This window comes from Canis lupus, chromosome 17 (genome assembly GCF_003254725.2).
Source record: "Canis lupus dingo isolate Sandy chromosome 17, ASM325472v2, whole genome shotgun sequence".
NCBI classification, from domain to species: domain Eukaryota; kingdom Metazoa; phylum Chordata; class Mammalia; order Carnivora; family Canidae; genus Canis; species Canis lupus.
The window spans coordinates 39352992-39373668 of record NC_064259.1 but is presented as its reverse complement, the minus strand read 5'-3'; the positions used below and the strand labels follow the sequence as shown (position 1 = coordinate 39373668).

The window sequence follows — 20677 nt, the reverse complement described above, 5'->3', positions numbered from 1 at the left end:
TGAGCTTCTGGGAGAAAAGAGGCTCTATGAGTCGAGCCAAAGTGTCTTGCTTGGATTTGGGTAAGATGCTTGGTCAGTGAGGTGGCCAGCCTTGCCAGTTGGGTCACTGGGCAGTGTGCCCAGTGGAACACTCAGGCTTACTCTTGGGCAGCAGGTCTGGGTCTGAATGCCTGGAGAGGGTGGCATCCTACAGAGCATCTTGCAACCTACTCGCAGGATGGAAGGATGACAGGTGGGTAGAAAGATGCCTGTCCACCTGCTTACCTTGCAACTAGGTAAATGCTCTCAGTTTGGGGAGGCCACATGCCCAGAGGGTCACAGCTGGTGAGAAGCAGGGCAGGGCTGCCACCTAGGTCCTTTGACTACCAGTTCATGTCCCCTTTTGACCCTCTGGCTGCCTCTTTCATTTCCAAGGAAGTATTCATGGTCTCCATGTACTGAACTCAGCTAAACGTCTCATTTACCCAGTGGTTTTTCAGTAATATTCCATCCTGTTTGAACTAAACATCCTGTCAGGTTGAATTACCCCATTTAATGGAATGGAAAACTGAGGCCTAGAGAAAGAAGGAAGGAGACTTGTCCAAGATTGCTTAGTGGATTAGGGAAGATGATAGCAGTTTCTGGAATGCCTGCCTGGCCAAATGCTTCCCACAGTGCCATCTGTATCTGTCATGTTTATTAACAATCGGAAGCTGGTTTCCACATGGCTGAGTCTGAGATGAGATTATTTAAATCCTAGTCTCCTTTCATTCCTACCCTTTCTGTGGGGAAGTTCTACATAAAAAGGGCAGATTCAGGGACATACCTATGTCTAGACACATGATCATTACACATGGCCAAGAGGACACACAAATACACAGGCCCAGAGGTGCATGCTCCTGTCTGTTCTCTCCTTGCTCAGACCATTCTGTCCCTTTCCCCAGAGAGCTGCCAGCCCATAGTGGGCATCTGCCTGCCATCTAGGAGGGAAGGAGATAGAGGTAGGACACTTGTGATCTCAGAGCCAGGGGCTGAGGCTGCACCCACCGCAGCACTCATCTGATGGAGGAAACCCTACGTCCTAAAGGAGCTCCTTCCTCCTCTGGTCCTCAATCCCACATGTGAAAGGTACAGACATGCACACACATGCACACACACATTCTCATACCCCGATCCAGATAGGCTGTAGCTCTGGATCTAGGCTCGAGTTTGACTGTTTGAAATGGCCCCTTGGCAAAGAAGAGAAAGGAGGAGGATGATTCTGCCTAAAATGAAGCCTCTGCCATCACAGCACTGAGATCAGTTCTGGGATTATGGCTCTGGTCTGGAGTTTTGTGTCCCTAAGCAATTTCCTGACATGGTTAAAAGAGCACTGGATGAGGAGTCCAGAGGCCACGGTTTGAATGGTGGCTCTGTTGCATGCTTTCTGCATAACCATGGAAAGTTACTTTCCCTCTTTGGGATTCAGTTGCTAAAGCTGGAAAATGGTGATAAGGCTCACCCCCCACATAGCTTCTTTGCAAAGAGCAAATGAAGAAAGGCATGGGGGCTGTAGGAGGAATGAACATTCCTTAGCATTTATAGTGTCCTCAGTGCCAGGCAGGGCCTTGAGAGATGTGGAAATAAACATTCTGTATTCATTTTAACAGCACTCCTAGAAACTACCATTTATCAGATGCTTGCTTTGTGCCGAGCACTGTGCTAGGCACCTCATATATGTTACAGTGATGTTGTCATTGTTATTATTGTTATTATTATTATTATTATTATCTCCCCCTCGTTTCACAGATAGTGAAACTGAGGTTCAGAGAGCTTCATGTAAGTTGGCTGACTTCTCGCAGCCTTTTGCAACCACGTGGGGCCTTGTAAGTTTTGCACTGTGTAGCTCCTTGGCATACCATTCACTAGATTTGAGTGTGCTGTGCCTCCTTGGCCTGGTGCAGTCACAGCCTGCATAGCTGTGTGCCACCGTCACTGTAGAGCCTAGATTCTAATCAGAGTCCGTGAGTCACTCCAATGCCCAGGCTTTTAAGAGCTCTGCCTCTCAGCCTCTTGAATTCATGTGGGGTCATGGCCCCCTGGCATCCTATGGGGTCTGAGACTAAGGGAAGTGTAGGTTTGGGGGCACCATCCCAATGTCCCCTCACGGCCCATCCTGAGTTCTCTTGGTGAGGATCCACTGGGAGACTCCAGGGGCAGCCGAGAAGAGGACCCAGGCTCCACTTGCTTGGCATCCCCTTCCTGAATCTGTATCTGTCAGATTACAGCAAGGCCCTGAGGGCTCCTCACTGCCACCTTGGGCATCTGCCCCGAGAGGCTGCTATCCCTCCATAAAGGCTGAGGGGCTTCAAGTTTTGAGGGGAGAGAGGAAATCTGCACATACACCAGATGTCCCAGTGTGCTGCCAGGAGGCCAAGGCCAGAACTCTGGCCTCTCCCCGCACCCAACCAGCAAGGCCAGGCTTTCCTTTCGACCCCCTCCCACCTGGCCCTGGAGCAGCCCCGCACCCAGGCCAGGCCCAGCTGTGCACACATGGCCTTCACATGAGGCGGCAGGGAGGGCCCTGTGCAGCTGGGCTGGTGGCATGTGCTGTGGCCTGACCATCTGCCCCACACACACCCCACCCCCACACCAGACCAGAGGGCCTCTCCCCCACCTGCACTTCCTTGGCCAAGCAGCTCCTTGCTCTTCCCTTCCTGGTTAAGAGCATGATGGGCTGGACCAAACAGAAGGCTTCCCAGTGCTGACGATAGACAGCAGGTCCTTTTACTTTCCTAGAAGCGAGGCAATCTGTTAGGAGTTGAAGGCAAATGACCCTGCTGCCTCCTTTGCCCTGTGTCCTTTGATTAGGGGAGCCGACAACTGCTGAAGGGGTCCTCTGCAGGTGATGGGGTGGCTGGTAAGCACAAAGGCCAAAGTCCCATGGGATTATCAGCCCAGAACTCACCATCCTCAGCTTCAAAGGCAGCCTGCCCATCCCCTGACCTAAAGACTCATCCAAATCCCTAGTCCTTCCAGCTAATTGGAAAGAGCCCAGCTAAGGCATCAAGTGTTTCTCTGTAAAGTGGAAGTAATCATTTCTACTTCACTGGGCTATTTAAAGATAAATATAGATATTGTATTAAGTATACCCTTAGTTGATCACAATAAACAGCCAGGGGTGGCCTGGTCCCAACAATCACGTAGGGACAAACAATGTAGGCATTGTTGTTCCCAGTCTCCAGATGAGGGAACTAAAGGCTCAGAGAGCTGAAGGCATCTCTCAAAGTCACTGGTAAGTGCCTGCAGTTCAGATGAGCTCTTTCCACCCTTCCTTAGGACCTGCTGCCAGGCCAGACCAGGGTACTTCTTAACCAGGGTTCCGGGGCCAGAGGGCTGCATCCTGGGGCATGGGCACCAGGAGGGAGGGTCTGGACTTACCCATGTGAGCTGAGGAGCACCTCCCACTCAGGGGACAGGGAAGAGGAGGAGTGAGCTGCCCAAAAGGTGCCGCTAGTGTCCTACATGTGGCCAGCTGTGGTGGAGGGAGCCTGGGGAACTCAGTGGCCATGTACCTTCCTTGGGTAGCTTCAGGTCTTAGCTGAGTGACTGGGGCCCAGTATGTCACCTCTCTGTTTCTTCATGTACATTTGGGATATCAACCTTTATTTTGGGGAAGGTTTCCAATGGGACAAACTACCTGTGAATAGCTACTGTAGTGCCAGACACACAACTAGAGCCTGATAGATGGTTTCCTTGTCAGATCTGGGTTTTGGTAGAAGCAATCTGGCCCAGAACCTGGGCGGAGCCCCTAGGTTGGTCTTGGCCTCATCTTTGCTCTGCAATCCTGCAATGATGCTGGATCCCCATGTGCAGATCCTTCCCGAGATTCCTAGTCCCCACTGGCAGAAAAGCCCATCTGTTCAGGGGCCAAGGGCACAATGAGCCAGGCGACTCCCAGCCTGGCCCCTAGGTGAAAACAACAGTAGGGAGCTGTGTCACAGAGCTGTGCCCAGCACCCAAGGGCCTCTTGCAGATAGGCACTCCTTCCTGGGGTGCAGAAGAGGCGGAGTTACAGGGCTGGCTCTTGAGACACCCTTCCCCTGTGCCAGGACTCCCGGGAACCTTTCTGTCCCACAGACCTTGTTTATTTGTTCAGGCTGATAAAGCAAGATTCTCTGCACTCTGGTTGGGAACAGGCAAAGTGCATTGTTCTACTGCTTTTCTTGGCTTTTCTGGGATGAGTTTGGAGCCACAGCCAGGGCTGGGTGAATGCACAGGTGTTGGCATTCTCTCTGTCACCAACCTGCCCCTCCTTCGGCTTCTTTGTCTGGTAAGGGGCCACTCCTTGGCTGCTGGAAGATTTGACAGCAAACCTTGCCTCTGAGTTGGGTGCCATTTCAGGACCCCAGCTGGTGGGGGGGCTAGGGGAGGTGGTGATGAGCAGGCATTGTGTCCTGGCTCCAGCTCTCCTGCTTCTCATTTGCTCTGGAGCCCCCTCCTTGGAGACAATTCTGCAGCCCCCAATCATAATGACTCACTGACTTGTGCCAGGGCTTACTCCGTGCCGTGTGCTGTCATCTCACTCAATCCTACCACACTGTGAGGGCAGCCCTGTTAGCAGGTGAAGAGGAAGCCCGGGCTTGGAAAGGTCATGTCAGCTGCCTGGGGTCTTCTAGCCAGGGAGAGCTAGAGTCAGGAGTTGAACCCAGATGACCAAAAGGTATGTGTGATTAAGTTCTACACTGAATAGCTTGATCTTCATCCTCTGAGAGAGGAAAGGGTTTTGAGCACATTTCTAAACATTCTGGAGCCACCTGGAGAACATGGAGATAAATCATTCCTTTGCTCATTCATTCTCTCCTTCAACGAACCCTCTTGTGGGCCTGTTGTGGGCAAGACCTGTCTAGATCCTACAGACATGGGCCTTCCCCAACAGCTCACACAGAGACTGACCTATAAATGAGTAACAATAATTGGGAGTTAAGGACGGTTGGGGGGTTATTAGAGTATTATTAAGTACAGGTGCCTGCTCCAGCACTCTTCCCCGTATCCCCTGGTTTAGGGTTGGGTGGGAAAGGTCAGATAGCTCCTGGACAACGTGAGAACAAAGTGGATGATGCATGTAGGGTCTCCATCTGTGGTGACTGTCTTATTTGTACTTTCTCAATCTCTGCCCTAGTGACAGTTTGGGCTGATCATTTGTGTATGGTGGCCTTCCAGGACCCTGTGCATTGCAGGATGCTTTAGCAGCATCCCTGGCCTCCAACCAGTAGGGTCCAGTACCACCTTCCCTTCACTGTTCCCCAATATTGACAATTAAGAATGTCTGCAGATACTGCCAACACTTCCCCTGGGCACAGAATCATCCCCAGTAGAGGACCATTGGTCCAGAGCAATGCCTGGTATATGGAGGATACTCACCAAATACTTGCTGAATGGACATGCTGTGGTGACCCACTCTGTGGGATGACAGTTGATGAGTACCAGAATCAGTGGTAGAGGTGGATGCTGTGTATGAATCCTGGAGAGCCAGGGAGAGGAGGAAACCAGAGCCCTGGTGGCTGGGTGAGCACAGTCCAGCCATTTACATGAATGGTAGGTATATCAGAGGAGCAGTAGGCTGTGTCGGTTCGCACCTGTCAGATGGACTTGGTGGAGTCATTTCCATGCCTCAGCACAGAGCTCAGCTGTAGTCTTCATCGCTTTTTGCTCATGCAGTACAAACATTGGTGGACAGTGTAGAAAGGTAGAGACTCCATCTCTTCACCCCATACAAACCCCTATGGAATTAGTGAGTGTCCACTTGGCAATGAGTCACTGAAAAGCATGTCAAATCTGGTTGGGGCTGTAAATATATATTATACACCTGTATGCCCAACAGCGACCCAGGTCCAGAGAGCATAAAGAAAAAGAGAAAGGAAAAAGAAAGCCCTCATAGCTAAGCACTGGCACTTTCCTTCTTGTACATTCCCACCGTGCTGGGTACCTAACTCTGTTATGACACTGTAACAGCTCTCTTGAGTGTGAGTTCTCTGAAATCAGGAACCAAGTTATTATTCACAATTGGACCCCCAGTGTCCAGCAGAACAAGTGTTGCTGCATAAGTGAGTGAGTGGAATATCAGAGCTGAAAAATATGAAATATGTGGGTTCTCTCAGACAGACTTCTTTTTAGGGAGGGCAGGTGGACAGAGCCCTGTGATGGTGGGAATGCGCATGCTTCATTTCTAATGCCTTGTGGGCCTAAGCTGAGCTTCAGTTTTTTTCCCCTACAAGATGGGAACATGGATGCCTCCCGGAGTTTGTGAGTGGATGAGTTGAGATGTGTGTTTGAGATGTGTGTGAGGAAAACAGTGGGTGCTTAGATTAGAAAATAAAATCCGGGTCAAAGGATTAGACAGGCCATGTCTGCTGCCTGGCAATCCCCTCTTGGGCAATGGGACATCATTGTGGGTGGCCCCACGCCTATCTGGTCAGGGTGCCCTGCTGGGCCCTGCTCAGCACAGAGACCCTGGCAGCCCCTCCTGATGCCTTCTCAACCCCCAGGTGCCGTGTTACTCATATGGGCAGAAGCTGTCCAAACTGGCCATCCTGAGGATCGCCTGTAACTACATCCTGTCCCTGGCGCGGCTGGCCGACCTCGACTACAGTGCCGACCACAGCAACCTCAGCTTCTCTGAGTGTGTGCAGCGCTGCACCCGCACCCTGCAGGCTGAGGGACGTGCCAAGAAGCGCAAGGTATGTGCCAGCCCCTGGGGCAGCAGCCTCTGGAGGGGGACAGGAGAGATGGGAACGGAAATTGGGGCATCCCACTCTCACTCAGGCTTCTAACCGGGCCAGCAAGATGAGCCTCTTCGAGGTTTTGGGGGTCGCTCCAGCTTCAGAGCTCCTCACACAGCTGGGATTATGGGAGGGACGCTACTCCTGGTAACGGGGCTAGCGGGTACCTTGGACAGTCACCCTGAGCCTCTGGGCCTGGGTTTGCTCACTTAATGAGGAAGATGGTGTATCTGAAGCTCTTTCTGGTTTTCTGTGGTGCTGATCTGCCCATGTGGCCTCTGAGAGATGTATCAGAATGAGCAGAATGAGATCCTCTGAGCAGGGTGACAGCCCACGAGAGCTCTTCAGCATGTTTGGGAGTACGACTTGGCCTGTGGATTACTTGAGGCCATGTGTTAAGGCGAGTGATATTCGTAGTTCGTTCATTCATTCGGGAGAGATTTGCTGATCCCCAGCCATGTACCAAGCATGTGGACATGGATGTAAAGGTAACAAACCTATGGTCCCAGTCCCCATGAAGCTCACAGGATGGTCAGAGGGACCCCGCTGCCAGTAGATACGGGTGGTATGGTATGGCAAGGTGGTCTTAGAGGTCTGTCCTGCCTGGTGGAAGGCTGGGCTGAGGAGGGACAGGTTACCTCTCGTGCCCAAGGGAGTTTGAAAGGGCATCTTACTGTAAGTGGTATTGGATCTGGGCCCAGGACCACCAGGAAGATGAAGCAGGGCACAGCATCCAAGACAGAGGAAACAGCCTGTCCAGAGCTTGATGTGTTTGGAGAAATGTGTGCAGAGGGAAAGGTGGTGGGCACAGCTCTGGTCCCTAAATGGCCTGTGCTCCCACCCTTTCCATTTGGGGGTCAGTGCCAGGCAGTACTGAGCAAGGCTTATGGAAGCCCTCTGGATCTCTGTTCCTATGAGGCTAGGGGAAGAGACACAGAGCGTGGGACCTAGTCTGTATCCATGAGGTGGGTAGAGGCCGTGAGACATGCCTGGTTCCCCTGGGCATCCAGGGATGGAGAAGGTGGGGGAGCCCGGTGACTGGCATCCTCCCTCCTTCCTTCCACCTCCTCCTTCCTTCCTGGTTTGCCTTTCCCTCTCATCCCTGACACTCCTTCCCCAGCCCCCCCACCTCCCCATTCCAGAAGGCTCCTCTCTGGGTTCTCCAGGTTTCCCAGAGGCCTCTGGGCCTTGGGCCAGGGAGGCCCCCCATGGACTCTCCTGCCTCCGCCAGGGAGGGCCATGAATGTCCCTGCCGCCAGCTAGCCACTGCTGCTGCTGCTGCTGCAGTAATTGTACATTGCATTCCTGGGAGTGATTTAACGTGGACCAATTAGATGAAGTCCTCATCAAGTGGGTGAGAGGAAGCACCACTGGCTGCTGGCAGGGCAGCTTTCCTCTGGAAAGTGACACGGGTAAATTAAAGGCGTGATTGATGGCTCCATGCAGGGCTCTGTGACAAAGGAGGTTTGTAAACTCTGGGTGAACTTCCCTTGGCATTCAGGCAGCCTGGAGGTGTGGATGGGCAGGATGGGCAGGCGCCATTTGCTCCAGATCCACCTCTCATCTCCTCACCTCCTCACCCCCCCCACACACTCCCCCTCATGCACTGAGACAGGAGTGCTGAGGCCCCTTTCCTTCCCTGTTCCTTGATTAGAGCAGGTAGTGGCCTGGGCTGGGGAGGACAGAAGGGGAGTGGGGTGAAGATGTCCAGCAGAGATGAGGTTTTGGCTTCCCCTGAATCACCTTGATTCTGAGACACCTTAGAGACCATCTGGTCCAACTCCCCATTGTCTAGATTGGGAGACTGAGGTGGCAGGTGGTGGTTCAGGGCATCAGAGTCCCTTCTTATCACCTACCAGCTGTGTCATCATATGCCATCCCATTTCTTTACCTCTCCAAGCCTCAGTTCTGTGGCTGATGACTGGGCGTGGTGGGAACATCAGTCATCAGTGATTTCTCAGGCACTTCCCAGCCTCTGCATCCAAGTAGAGGTCTTGCCTCACCTCAGAAGAGCGTGGGGTTGCTTGCATTCCGTGACCCCTCCTGCTGGGTGGCTGTTCCAGGGCTGCTGTCTCCCAGGTGCTGTACCTATACATAATCAGCACTGTCAAAGGAACTTAGATGGACAGGGTTCTGGAGTTGCCGGGACATCTGAGGACTTGTCCAGCCCCAGCACTCAGCCCTGGCAAGCTGGAGGGGTTCACAGGACCACCCCATTTCTGTGGCTTGTGCTTTCCTGCATGTCTGTCACCGTGCAGGTAGGTGAGTCCTGAGGTGTCCTCAGGGATGGTCTCCAGACCATCCAGTGGCCCTGAGTAGCTGGGGCAGGCCACCGTTTTATTGACCAGAACCTAGGGGCCTGGTATCCCTGGAAGTTCACTTGATCATTCATTCATTCATTCATTCATTCATTCATTCATTCAGTGTTTATTAAACATGTGCAGTGAGTTCCACACTGGGGCTTGAGCCTCCATAGTCCCTGTAAACAGAGTAAATGGATTTGGAGCTCAGATCAAGCCTCTGTCCCCCTCCCCTGTGGCTACTGAGGGTTTGGGGATGGGGATGAGCCAGGCTCAAAGAAGGGAAGTAGCTAGAAAACACGTGCCAATGAAAGTGATTGGCTCAAGTCCTCTGTAAATGGCAACTATGACAGTGGTGACCCTCACCAGCACCACTGATAGGAATTTCAGCTGTCTCACTCAATGGCTTGCTCACAGTTAATGTGTCCGCAAGAGGCTGGGCAATCCTTTCTTGGGTTACCTCCTTGAGAGATCATGTGCAATGTCTTCTGAGATCCCTTGTAGCTCTAGTGAGCTGCCACATGTGGTGCCCCCACCTGTGAAGAATGAGCTGGAAAGTGAATCAGCTCCCCGCCCCCCACCACCACCAGGCCCCAGGTGCCATCTTTGGCCCATTTCAGCCCTTCCCTGCCAGGTGCTAGAGACCTGCATCCCTTGACCCGCGCGTCCTCTGTCTCTGAGCCTCACAGGGACACAACTCTGAGGGTTCAGAGCCTCGTTTGGAAGCCTCTATCGTGCAGTGAGGCCTGTGTAGGAGGCCGCCCAGCCCAGAGATGGGGGTAGGGGTTGGGGGCGGGTAGGAGTGGATGGGCCCTGGAGAGCTCAGTTCTGACTCTGGCTGTAGCTGGAGATAATGCACGCTAAGCACCTGGCTCTGGGCCATGTTTCTGCAGCTCCTGTTTTTAAAGCAGCAACTCCTAGGAGCTTTGGAGGAGGAGGCGGAGAAGAAAGAGGAAGAACAACAGGACTGTTTCACACCTGGGTGGGGGGTGGGGGTGTTTGCCAGACCTGCAGAATAGGAAAGGACTTATTTCCCACAATCCAGGATGCCCCTTTCCAAAAACTTTAACCTATGGAATAATAAGAACAGCTACTAATATTGACCGCATAGTTTAAACCCTGGTGCTAAGTGGCTGGCAAGTCCCTGCCCTCAGGTTGCTTGCAGGCCGTTTGAGGATGGGGGAGAAGACATGGACGTGATGCCCTGAGTTTAGGGTATTCCAGAAGCCTGGACAGCTGGTAGGGCCCCCCGGGCTGTGCCGGCTGGGGGAAGGCTGGCTCTGCAAGGCTGGGTTGCTCCTCACCCTGTGGGTGATCTGGGCTGGGGGAAGCCCTGAAGTGGGTGCAGCTCCACCTGACTTCCCATCTTCCCTCTTTTCCTGCTGCTTTCTAGGCAGGGGAGGCTTTTCTTGGTGATGGCAGGTCCCAGGGCATCCTGACTCCTTTTTGGAAAGACATCTCGTGTGCAGACTTCGGTAGCTTTGGTGCTGGGGACACGCTGAGGTGGTACATCGGTTTTGGGCGGGGGGTCATTGGGAACCAAGGGTGTTTCGAGGGGCCCCTTACTGCCTGAGTGACTGAGCCCAGGCCTCAGACAGGACCTGGTGGCTCCTGCTGTTTATGTGGACTGTACCCAAGCCCCAGAACACATGAGGCAGAGTCTCAAGCAAGAACTCCTGCTCCGGCTGGATCCAGCCACCTGTGTCCCCAGAGTGTCTACCAAGGGGCACTGTCCCAGCTCTGTCCCCACCTGCATGTACATAGTCACCCCCACTGGGGCCTCAGTGTCCACTTCTATAAGGTGAGTTGTCATCAGAAGTGATTTCTGAGGCCCTTTCGGGTTGAGTTTTCCAAGCTGAGGTCACCTTAGCCCCTTTTCCTGTCTGAATGAATACATGTGTCACTTTTAACTTACCCTGTGCCCTTCATGGGCATTTCACACAGATCTGAGGTTGCCCACAGGAACTGCTGGGACCCCCACGCGGTGTGTCCCAAGAACACTGATAATACCTGAGGTTCTTAGAGCCTAGATTACAGGTCTGACATGGTGCTTAGGTCTTGTGATGGATCACCTCGTGACTCTTCCCACCAAGCCTTCGAGGTGGGTGCTGGTGCCGTCCCATTGCCCTAATAGTGAAGTTGAGGTTCAAAGAACTTGACCAGAGTCCCTTAGCCAGTAAGAGAGGTGTGTGTGTGTGGGGGCCCTCTGGCCCTTTCCTGTCCTGCCTCCCACATGGAAGTGGGTATGTGAGAAGAGGTTCTATTGCCAAATCTTCCTGGCCAAGTTACTGAGTTAAATACCATTTGCCTTCAAAGCCCATAGAATCCATCTATGCTGGGAAAAAAGGGGGGGTGGGTGGGAAACCACCATCAAATTCCCTTCTAGTCATAAAAATGGATGCAATTTATTTTTTCTGGCATTCCAATTACATAGACGTTTGTCGCCAGCTGTTTGCTCTAACACAGAGTGTTCTCTCAGCTGCCGTTTCTGCTCTCACATTTGACATCATTAGTCCAAAAGTCTGGCAGGGCCTGGGTTGGAGGGATCATTGGCTGGGGAGCCTCACAGGTGAGCTCAGAGCCAGCTTTCCCCGGAAGGCGGAACTCAGTCCTCTGATGTTCCCCGGGTGGTCCCAGCGGGTGGGGGTAGAGGCGGGGTGCTGCTTTCCCTCCTCTCTCACACTCTCCTCACCTTCCCTCCTGTCCCCATCTCCAAATTGCTCCTCTCTGGACATGCACTCATACATTCCTCCCTTCACCCCAGCATGCTGTGCGTAAACGAAAACCCGGAGTCTCGGGCATAACAAGACAGAACCAACCAACCACTCATGATCAGAAAATCACAGAGACATGGGAAGACCCCTCTGATGCTTGAGCTGATCACCCTTGGGGATGCATACATCCTTCAGAGAACCCTTTCCTCCCTAGGCACCTCTTTGAGCCAGAGTGTCCCTCTGGAAATCCCTGCAGAAGGTCAGTGACCCCTGGCCCAGGACCCCGGAGAAAGGGTATCTGTGTAGGTGGGTGTTAAGTTGGACCTTACCATTCTTTTCAGTTCTCTGAAGTGCTGGCATTGAACCTTAAGGCATACAAAATCCCAACAGGGAGAGACCCTCAGCAAGACTGTGACATAGAATCACAGTATAGAGCTTTGGGGCCAGAGACCTGAGTTTGAGTCCTGACACCGGCACTTACTAGCTGTGTGACCTTAACCTCTCTGATTTCTCCTTCCTCCCTTCTCTCATCTGTAAAGTGAGAACCCACATGCCTTCCTTGCCACCTTGCTGGAAGAATTAGACAAGGTCCCACTTAAGAAAGGGCTGGTTTCTCAGTGAATGCCAGAGAGGAAATCTCAGGAATTTATAATAGTAAGGTAACAAGTTCATATGTAGAACCCCATGAAAGAGTATCTCAGAAAAGGGCAGTGCCTGGGGTGGATCAGTCATTCACTGATCAACCAAAAGGCAGATAAGGATGAGCAGTTCTGAATGGAGGACCCCTCCCTCTCTAGCACTTCAGCCCAAACCCCTGGTCCTGCACCCATAAGGGGAGGGGAGTGTGCAGCCAACCCAGAAATTCCCCGGGCTTTTAAAGTTCATGGATTCATACCAAAAAACATGCATGTTTGGTTGGGCACGGTAATAATTCTAATAAACTCTCGCCAACAATCGTGTCAACCAGGGGGTAAGTGCCCACTGTCTGCCAGACACCTCACATACATTATCTGCGCCTCATATCACAGTAACCCTGCAAGTTAGGACCACTCCCCCCCATTGCACAGAGGGGAACCTGAGGCCAAGGGTGGGGGGGCACTTGCCCAGGGCCACATAGCTAACAAGTGGTGGAGCCCTTTGGAGCCTGTGTCTCTTTGGTTTCAAACTCCATGCTTCTCACCTCTGGAGACCTGTGGGGCCCTTGAGCTCGCACGCTGCCCAGCGGGGTGGCCCGCACCCACAAATGCCGGGTGCAGCGCCTTGCCCCGGAGCAGCAGCTCTTATGTAAGCAGCTGGGCTGCAGCACGTGGAGGCTCCATTTAGCTGCAGGGAGCCAAGAGCCCACTGGTGGTGGCGCTGGGGGTGGCGCCGGGTGGGGTGGGGGGAGGCCGGGGGTGTCATCAGCTCTGAGCACCCCCAGCGCTGCACCGCCAGCGAGGCCTGACACCGGGTTAAGTCGCCTGGCGGCCTCTGGCTGCAGCTGGGAGCACGCCTGGTTCCCATTCGGGGCGCTGTGGTTTTGATTAGCTGTTCTGCGAGGCGGGCCTGGTGGCGGAGTCCATGGGAGCTCCGCTGGAACAGAGGGTCCCCCGCCCGGCCGCCGCGGCCCCCCCTCCTGGCAGCCCCAGACTCCAGATGTTCCGAGCGCTCGCTGGGAAGGCCTGCTGGCGCCACGGAGGGCAGAGGGCAGGGAAAGCACGCGAGCTGGAAGCCCAAGCACTCAGTCACCGCAGGCCCTGGCAGCCCGCCCAGCCCGCTGCTGGCACATTCCCCAGCTCTCCCCTGGCCATCTGTTCCCAAAAAACCCTTTCAGAGCCTCATCATCACTCAGGATACAACAGCGCGAGCAGCTGGTTTGGAGGCAGAAGGGAAAACCGTGCAAAAGGTCCTTTGTGAGAGAGGAAACTCACTTATGAATAACAGGGCTGGACGCCGTAAAAGTTGGCGGCTGGGATCCTTGTTTCTCAGGCGCCGCTGTTTTCTCTGGACTTTTTATCTCTGGTTTTTATTTTGTTTCCTCTCGTTTTCTTTTTATGTTGTTTCTCCCTCCTCTTACACCACTTACGACTTTTGTTTCTCGTCTAAGGTGCCTGAAGACCACCTCATTAGTTCTCCTGGACGCTGCCAGACTCTCTTCCTTCTCCAAACTGTTAAAATTGGGCATAGTTGGAAGTGCCTGTTTTCACAAAACCTCAGCTGGAGGGAACAGACGGGAAGGAAGGTGCCCGGGAGGGCACGCTGTGGGCAGGGCCCAGGTCGTCGGTGTTCAGGGCTTGGACAAGAGGCGCAAAGACACCAACAGCGTCAGGGGGACAGAGTGGGCTCGTCAGAGAGCGACACGGAGATGCTGGGGGAACACAGTGGCATTGATAAACACCCTTGTGCTTGGGCCCCTCAGCTGATTGCAGAATGACATGAAGCCTTTTTTAAGAACTGGCTGCCTCTGCCAGAAGCTTCTGGGAGATGTCTGCCTGGAATCCGGGCATCTCCTGGGAGCAGTCACCGGGTGGCCTGTCCAGAGGCCACGGGGTGCTGGGGCAAAGCTGGCAGCTGGGACACCAGCATTGGGGAGGAAGGGAGATGGCGAGTCTCTGCCCGCCTTCCTCACAACCCTGGAGCCCGGATGAGGAGCTGGAGTCAGGCGCAGGAGGAGGCTGGGAACGGGATGCCTCCCGAGTGTCAGAGGCTGATGATTTCATGTGGGAGGGGTGCACACAGGTCAAGGCTAGGAACTGGGGGGGTCTCCCCTTTCCTTTCTCAATTCCCTGCACCCCTTTCCCACTGTCCCCCAACCTGCCATCCCAACAGTCCCAGAAGCTCAGGAGCCCCTCACCACAGCAGTGGGAAAAGCCTGATGTCCCGCATGGGTGGCTGCCTCCCTTAGAGGCCAGGGACTCTGGGCATTGGAGGGCGTCTGTGTGTCTCATCTACACTGTACCCAGTCCCCTGCATTCATTTCTGTGCCCACTTTCCCCTCTTCTTCCTTCTCCATTTTAGTTGGAGAGAGGCAGCTCTGGAAAGGCCAAATATTTATGTTTATTGCAATTTCAGAGCCAGTAATCTCACCATCTGAAGGGCTCAGAGCGGGCTGAGACCCACCCTCTCCACTTGGTCTCAGTGGGCAGGTGTCTGGGTATGGACTCTGAAGCCAGCTCAGCTCTGCCCTGGGGCTGTCTGTGTGACTGGGTGGCCTTGTTCAAGTGTCCTATCGGGAAGATGCCCAGCCTGCCTCCCAGATCTACTCAGGAATTGATGCACAAACTATGTGAAATTGTTTTTGTTAACTCCCTCCTCCCTCTCATGTCTCTGCCTGAGAAATTGGCCTTCATGGGGCCAAAGATAAGGAGGGCCTGGAGAAAGAATGACTACTGGCCCCAGGCCTCTGGTTATAGTGTGGAGTCGGCCCAGTGACCAGAAATTGCTTTCCAGCCCTGTGGCTTCCAGAGGACAAGGGAGGTGGGACAAGTCTGCCCTGCCTACTGCTCAACCCTGAGCCCCTATACCCAGCACAGTGGGTACAGGCCTGGATCAGAGGGGTGCCAGCAGGCCCCAGTCCCTTGCCCATCCTTGAGCTGGTCATCCACTCTCCACGTCCCTGCCCTAGCAGACCAGAAAGTGGTTCTAGGGGAAAATATTAATCCTTGCCTTCCTTGAGCTTCCTAGTAACCCTATTTCTGTAGGGAGCTATTCTTTCTTTCAAGACCCTCCTGTTCTCCGCCTGGAATTGACAGCCACCTGGGACCTGGCCCAGCTGCTCCAGCTCAGCGGGCCCCCCACCTGAGCCCCTCCTGACAGTGCTGCCAGAAGCCAGGTCTGACCACCTCACTCCCTGCTCAGGACCCTTGGGGGCTCCCCCTAGGCCGTGGGTGGAGGCCACACTCTTACCCCCCAGTGACCTGGCTCCAGCTGGTCACTCCCTGTGTCCCAATTTATACTCTAGCAACAAGGAACTCCTCGCCCAAAGGGGCTATTTTTGGCCTCTGTGCTCATGTCCCTTCTGCCTGAAATGCCCTTCTCCCCTGTCTGTCTGGCTAACTCCTGCTCTTTCTGGAAGGCTCAGTTCCTCCTGGAAGCCCTCCCTGACCCCTGCCGGGTCTCCTCCTCAGGGCCTCACAGCATGCCTCCTCGGCATCATGGCCGCTCTGCTGCCTTCACCTCGGGGATGTGTCTAGGCTAATGCAGGAGCGTGTCTTGTGATACGCTATGAAGTAATGATATAAGATGTTGTATTATGTGATATACTGGAGTTCATGCTATGTCATTACCTCGTATTTTTAGCTGGTACGTTATACGATAAATTATGTGATACGTAACCCCAGCACTACGTTACATTATGTTATACGGTGTTTGTGTAGTGCCTGCTTCTCTAACCAGACTGGGGGCCCTTTCAATTTGCTGTCCCAGCTTCTGGCAAATAGTAGGCCCCCAAATAATGATACTACATTCCTTTAACTAAAATCCACATAGCTGGCGCTGAATATTCCTATGCTGATGACCAAGACTCTAGGGAGGGGTAACCTAGGGGCTTCAGGACACAACCAGGGAAATGTCCTGGTGCTCCCTGAGGCCCCTGTTTGGGGACTTTGTATCCTTGTCCTCTTGAATCAGTGAGGAAAGCTTTGCAATGCAGATCAAAGAACCCCCTCAAGCAGCAGCTTAAACTAAGTAGGGGCTCCTGTTTCTCAGGACAGGTGAAGGGAAGTGGCTGCTCCTTGGGCTCCAGGGCTTCTTCTTATGGTCTAGTCTGCCTCATGGCTGCATAGTAGCTGCCACAGCACTGAGAACTTCATCCTCCTGCTGCATACAAAGGCAGTACAGGGACTTTGCTGTTTGCTGGAAAGAACATTTCTCCTCATCAGTTCAGTCACCGTGCCCAGACATCCCCTACCTACCCTGGAAGAAGGGGTGCTCCCCCTGAAATTGAGAAAGACACAGGCTCTCTTGGCCAGGAGTGCAGCAGGCTTAAACAGCCATATGGCTCATCCTGGATGATTGACCCTGATTTGTGACAGTGGTTCTCATCTCAGTGGGGCTAACCAGCATTACAACCTTAACCATAGTTCCAGAGCCCCACTTCCATAAGCTTGTTCACTCTTCACCATGACTCTGCAAAGTGAGCACCAGTAGCTCCATTTTCAGCTGATAGCACTGAGATTAAAAGAACCTGAAGGACCAGGCCAGGCCACTAGTGACCTTGTACCTCTCTGCACTGTGCTTTATAGTTTGCAGAGCCCTCTTGTGTGTATTACTCACTTGACTCATACAGCAGTCTACATGCACATTTCTTACCACAGCAGCTAGATTGGGAGGCTGGGACCCAGAGGTGAAGCCACCCACCCAGGTCATACAGCTGGGCAGGCCCGGCAGGGCGAGTTAGACTCCTCAGCTCCAGGACACAGGTGCTTCTGAATCTAGACCATCGATGTCCTCTGCTGCCCCCAGGGTGGGAGTGTGAACTGCAGATGGTGTCTGCCAGTACAAGGCCCTGGGGCTGAGAGATGTGGTTCTGAGTGGCAGCCCAGCCACTCATGAGCTTTTTGATCTCAGGCACTTGCCTTCTCTGAGCTCTGCTCCACCTAAAGCATGGAGGAAAGTGGCCATGGGTGAGCAGGCTTCAATGAAACAATGTCTGTGAATGGGCTTTGTCAGCTGGAAGGGGTTCCTGGGGCACCAGGAAGGTGGGCAGAGGGACCCCCAGCATCCCCTCCCTACCCAGTGATTTAGAAAATGGATACCAGACTGGGCTGCCCACCGAGGACTTGATGCCATTGCCAGGTAGAGGACACCCCGTCTGCTGTCGTGTGTGTACACACACAGGTGTCCTGGAGTGCCTGTAGGCACCGTCCGTCAGGGTCACACGGAGGGGGGCTCCTACATGGGTGGGTTGAGTTCCTGTCTAGGGGGTAGAAGATGCTGCTGAGGATCACCCGCCAACTCCGTGACACAGTGATGCTCTCCTGCCACCGCATCCCCCCACCCCCACACACAGGATGCAGGTGGACAGCCAGTGTGGTTATTTGCAAAGGTTGACCCACTTAGACCCACCGACCCCCTTCACATATACACACAGTGATTCTTACTTGTTCAGTCTCTTTAGTTATATAAGCAGAAAAAGATGAAGAAACCATGAGGGCCCTGCACATTTATTTAAGAATAAATACTTTTGACTGTTTCCTATGTACCAGGCATTGTTCTAGGTGCAGGGTCACTGTGGAGAACAAGACAGAGGCCCCACCCGGTGGAGTGCAGAGCTCCAGAACACAAAGGCCATGCATAAAAAGCTCATAGGAGAGCCCTGGGAGGTGGGGGGCATTCTTCTGAGCCCCTTATTCTTAATCTGTGCATAGCTTTTATGAGCTTGACTCCCTGGTGCCTCTGATCAGAGCAGCTGAACAGAAAGAACCTATTGAAGTGGGAGACCAGCTCCTGGAGCAGGTGCTGGCGACAGCACCCGGAGTCACAGCCAGTGGCCCGATGGTGTGGGAAGAGACAGAGAAACAAAAAGAGCAATGCCAGAGATTCAGAAGAGCCAAGAGCCTTGTGTCATTTAGTGTTGGGGGAAGGGGCCCCAGAAGCCTTGAGGACCTGGGGAGTCTCCAGTGGCCCAATGTTTTTGGGCTTGACCTTGGGTTGTCAAGAGGAAGCTAAAGTACATCCAGTAACTAGTCTGACTACAAATGCAGGGAAGTGCATCAATTATTGGGAAGGGACCTGTCCAAGCTGTTTGGCACAGAAAACACGAGGCTTCCTTTCTCTAAAGAAATCTGCTTCTGTGGAAGGGCTGGTTCTAGGATGTCAGCGTGGGGAGGGCAGGGCTCCTTGTCTGTTTTGCTCATTGCAGGATCCCCAGGGCTTCAAAGGGAGCAGGGCATGGTCTAAACACTCAGTAGATATATGCCGAATGAGTGGAAGAATGGAAGCAGAGGGGAAGGAAGGGTTTCCACTTGTCTTTCACAGCCTCTCGCAGGCGGCTCCTCTGTGCCCAGTACTGAGTGAGAGCTAATGGACAAACAGCAGGGAGCCCCCAGACACACAGACACACACGTGTGGTCTGACTTGTGGCTGCCCAATGCTGAGTACTTTGCATTGCCACCATTGTGTTCAAGCTGTAGATTACTGTTATTACCATTTTATAGGTGAAGAAACTGAGGCACAGAGAGGTTAAGTAACTTGCTCAAAGTCACACAGCTGGTAGACTGGGGAAACCAGGATTCAAACAGAGGCTGTGTGATGCCACAGCTGGCACATTCAACCCCGGAGCTGTATTGCCTTCAAGAAGGTATTTTACCCATGCACGTGGGTAAAATACTCGTTTCTTTTCCTGTCTTGGCCTTTCCCTTGTGCAGCTGGAAGCTACTTTTGTGATGTCACTGATGGACAGGGTAGCAGTGAGTAAAGAGCCTTGATCAGAGATGTCCCACCCTTGCCTGGATTCCCATAGTGCTTCCAGAATCTAGCTGAGGGGTCTAGGGATGGTGAGAAGGGGGAGGAGGTGTTTTTCTCACCTTAAAGCTGCATTTGCACAGTTTTTTGTGGAAGTCACTTGATTTGGGGGGGCTCTCTGGGGACTTCATGACCACCTGTTGTTTCCCTCACTTGTCCTGAAATATCCACAACTAGACTCCTTCCTGGGGGTCTCCTGGACAGGGAGTCTTTGCAAAGGCTTGCTGGCCAGCGCTTGAGCATGAAATGGCTTGTCTGCCTGGTGCCCCATCACTGGCTGCCTTCAGTTGCGGTAAGGACCGGGGAGGGGGGCACTGAGAGACGCAGAGGAGTGACAGGGAGCCATCCCCAGCTGGGGAAGAAGCAGGCCTGACAGGGACCTGTCGACACAATGGCTAGATATGCATGTCTGCGTGTAGTGTGTGTGGGAGCAGGGGGGAGAGGGGAGCAGTGAGGGTCATGGATCAGAGCCCACCGAGAGGCGGGGCCTTCCTCACCTGGCCAGGCCACCTGTCTGGCCAGCTGTCTGCTCCCCTCGAGTCTGAGCGCCTCCTCTGGCTGTGGGGCAAGGTCATGGGCTCCTTGAGCTCCTGGGGTCTGGAAGAGCAGTGTGTAGCCAAGTGGAATTGGCTGGACAGCATCACAGAATGGGAAGCAGATGGGAAGCTGCGGCAGCTGGGCCTCCAGCCCTCTCTCAGGTCAGCTCGACCCTCACAGTGCCTTGTGCTCGGGGTCGGGGCCGAGAAAGACAGATAGGCTGACGGACAGGGAGAGAGAAACAAAGGAGAGGCCAAGAGAGAGTTGGCACAGAGATGTATAGGGGAAGCGTGGAGAGGGAAACTGAGAGATTGGCAGCCAGAGAGAGTGGCCTGTAGCCCAAGAAGGCGTCAGTGTGGCAGGGGCTGTGGGCTCCCCCTCTTGCAGGCTCAGTGGGCTCCTTACAGGCTCTGATCAGGGAGTGCCAGGCCTCCCACTGCCTGCCACCTTTCCCTTAGGCTCACAGGACAGAGACTGAGATTTTCTTAGAACCAAGGAAGGTGGCAGCTGAGTGGATGGCCTGGGGACCTGCCAGTCCAGCTTGCCAGTGGAGAAGCTGAGCTCTCCAGAAAGTGGTCATGGGGTCTGTCTTGCCCTCCTGCCTCCCAGCAGTGTGGCCCTAGGGAAGCCAAGAAACTGTGCCAGCCTCCCTCTCCTCATCTGCAAAATGGGAACAGCTGTGGCCACCTCCTAGGGAGTAAGAGCACATGCAAAGGAGTGTAGCATGGCACCTGGCACGAGGCCACCCTTGGTCAATAAATTGTAGCTCTAAGCACTAATTCACTCCCTTCTGTCCTTAGGCCTAGGAGGACAGGGGTGCTGAGGATGACGTGGCCCCTTCCTTCCCTCAGGAGCCGGTGGTGGAGGTGCTTGGGGCGAGCGAGGGGATGATGGCAATCATACCAACAATAATTCGTGGCGGGGGGGATGTAAGAGTTCACAT

The 20677-nt window shown here is 53.7% G+C and overlaps 1 protein-coding gene across 7 annotated transcripts in view; it reads left to right on the top strand.

The window, feature by feature from the left end:
• ATOH8 (atonal bHLH transcription factor 8) overlaps positions 1–20677 on the top strand; it is a 34952-nt gene that overhangs the window by 2001 nt on the left and 12274 nt on the right. For 2 of the 7 annotated variants that reach the window (XM_025453822.3, XM_025453821.3), the window contains exons 2-3: positions 6507–6698; positions 20535–20609. In XM_025453822.3, coding sequence (XP_025309607.1) covers positions 6507–6698; positions 20535–20540 — 198 coding nt within the window. In that variant the 3' untranslated portion in view covers positions 20541–20609. The other 5 variants (XM_025453820.3, XM_049095631.1, XM_025453817.3 and 2 more) reach the window with 4 other exon arrangements.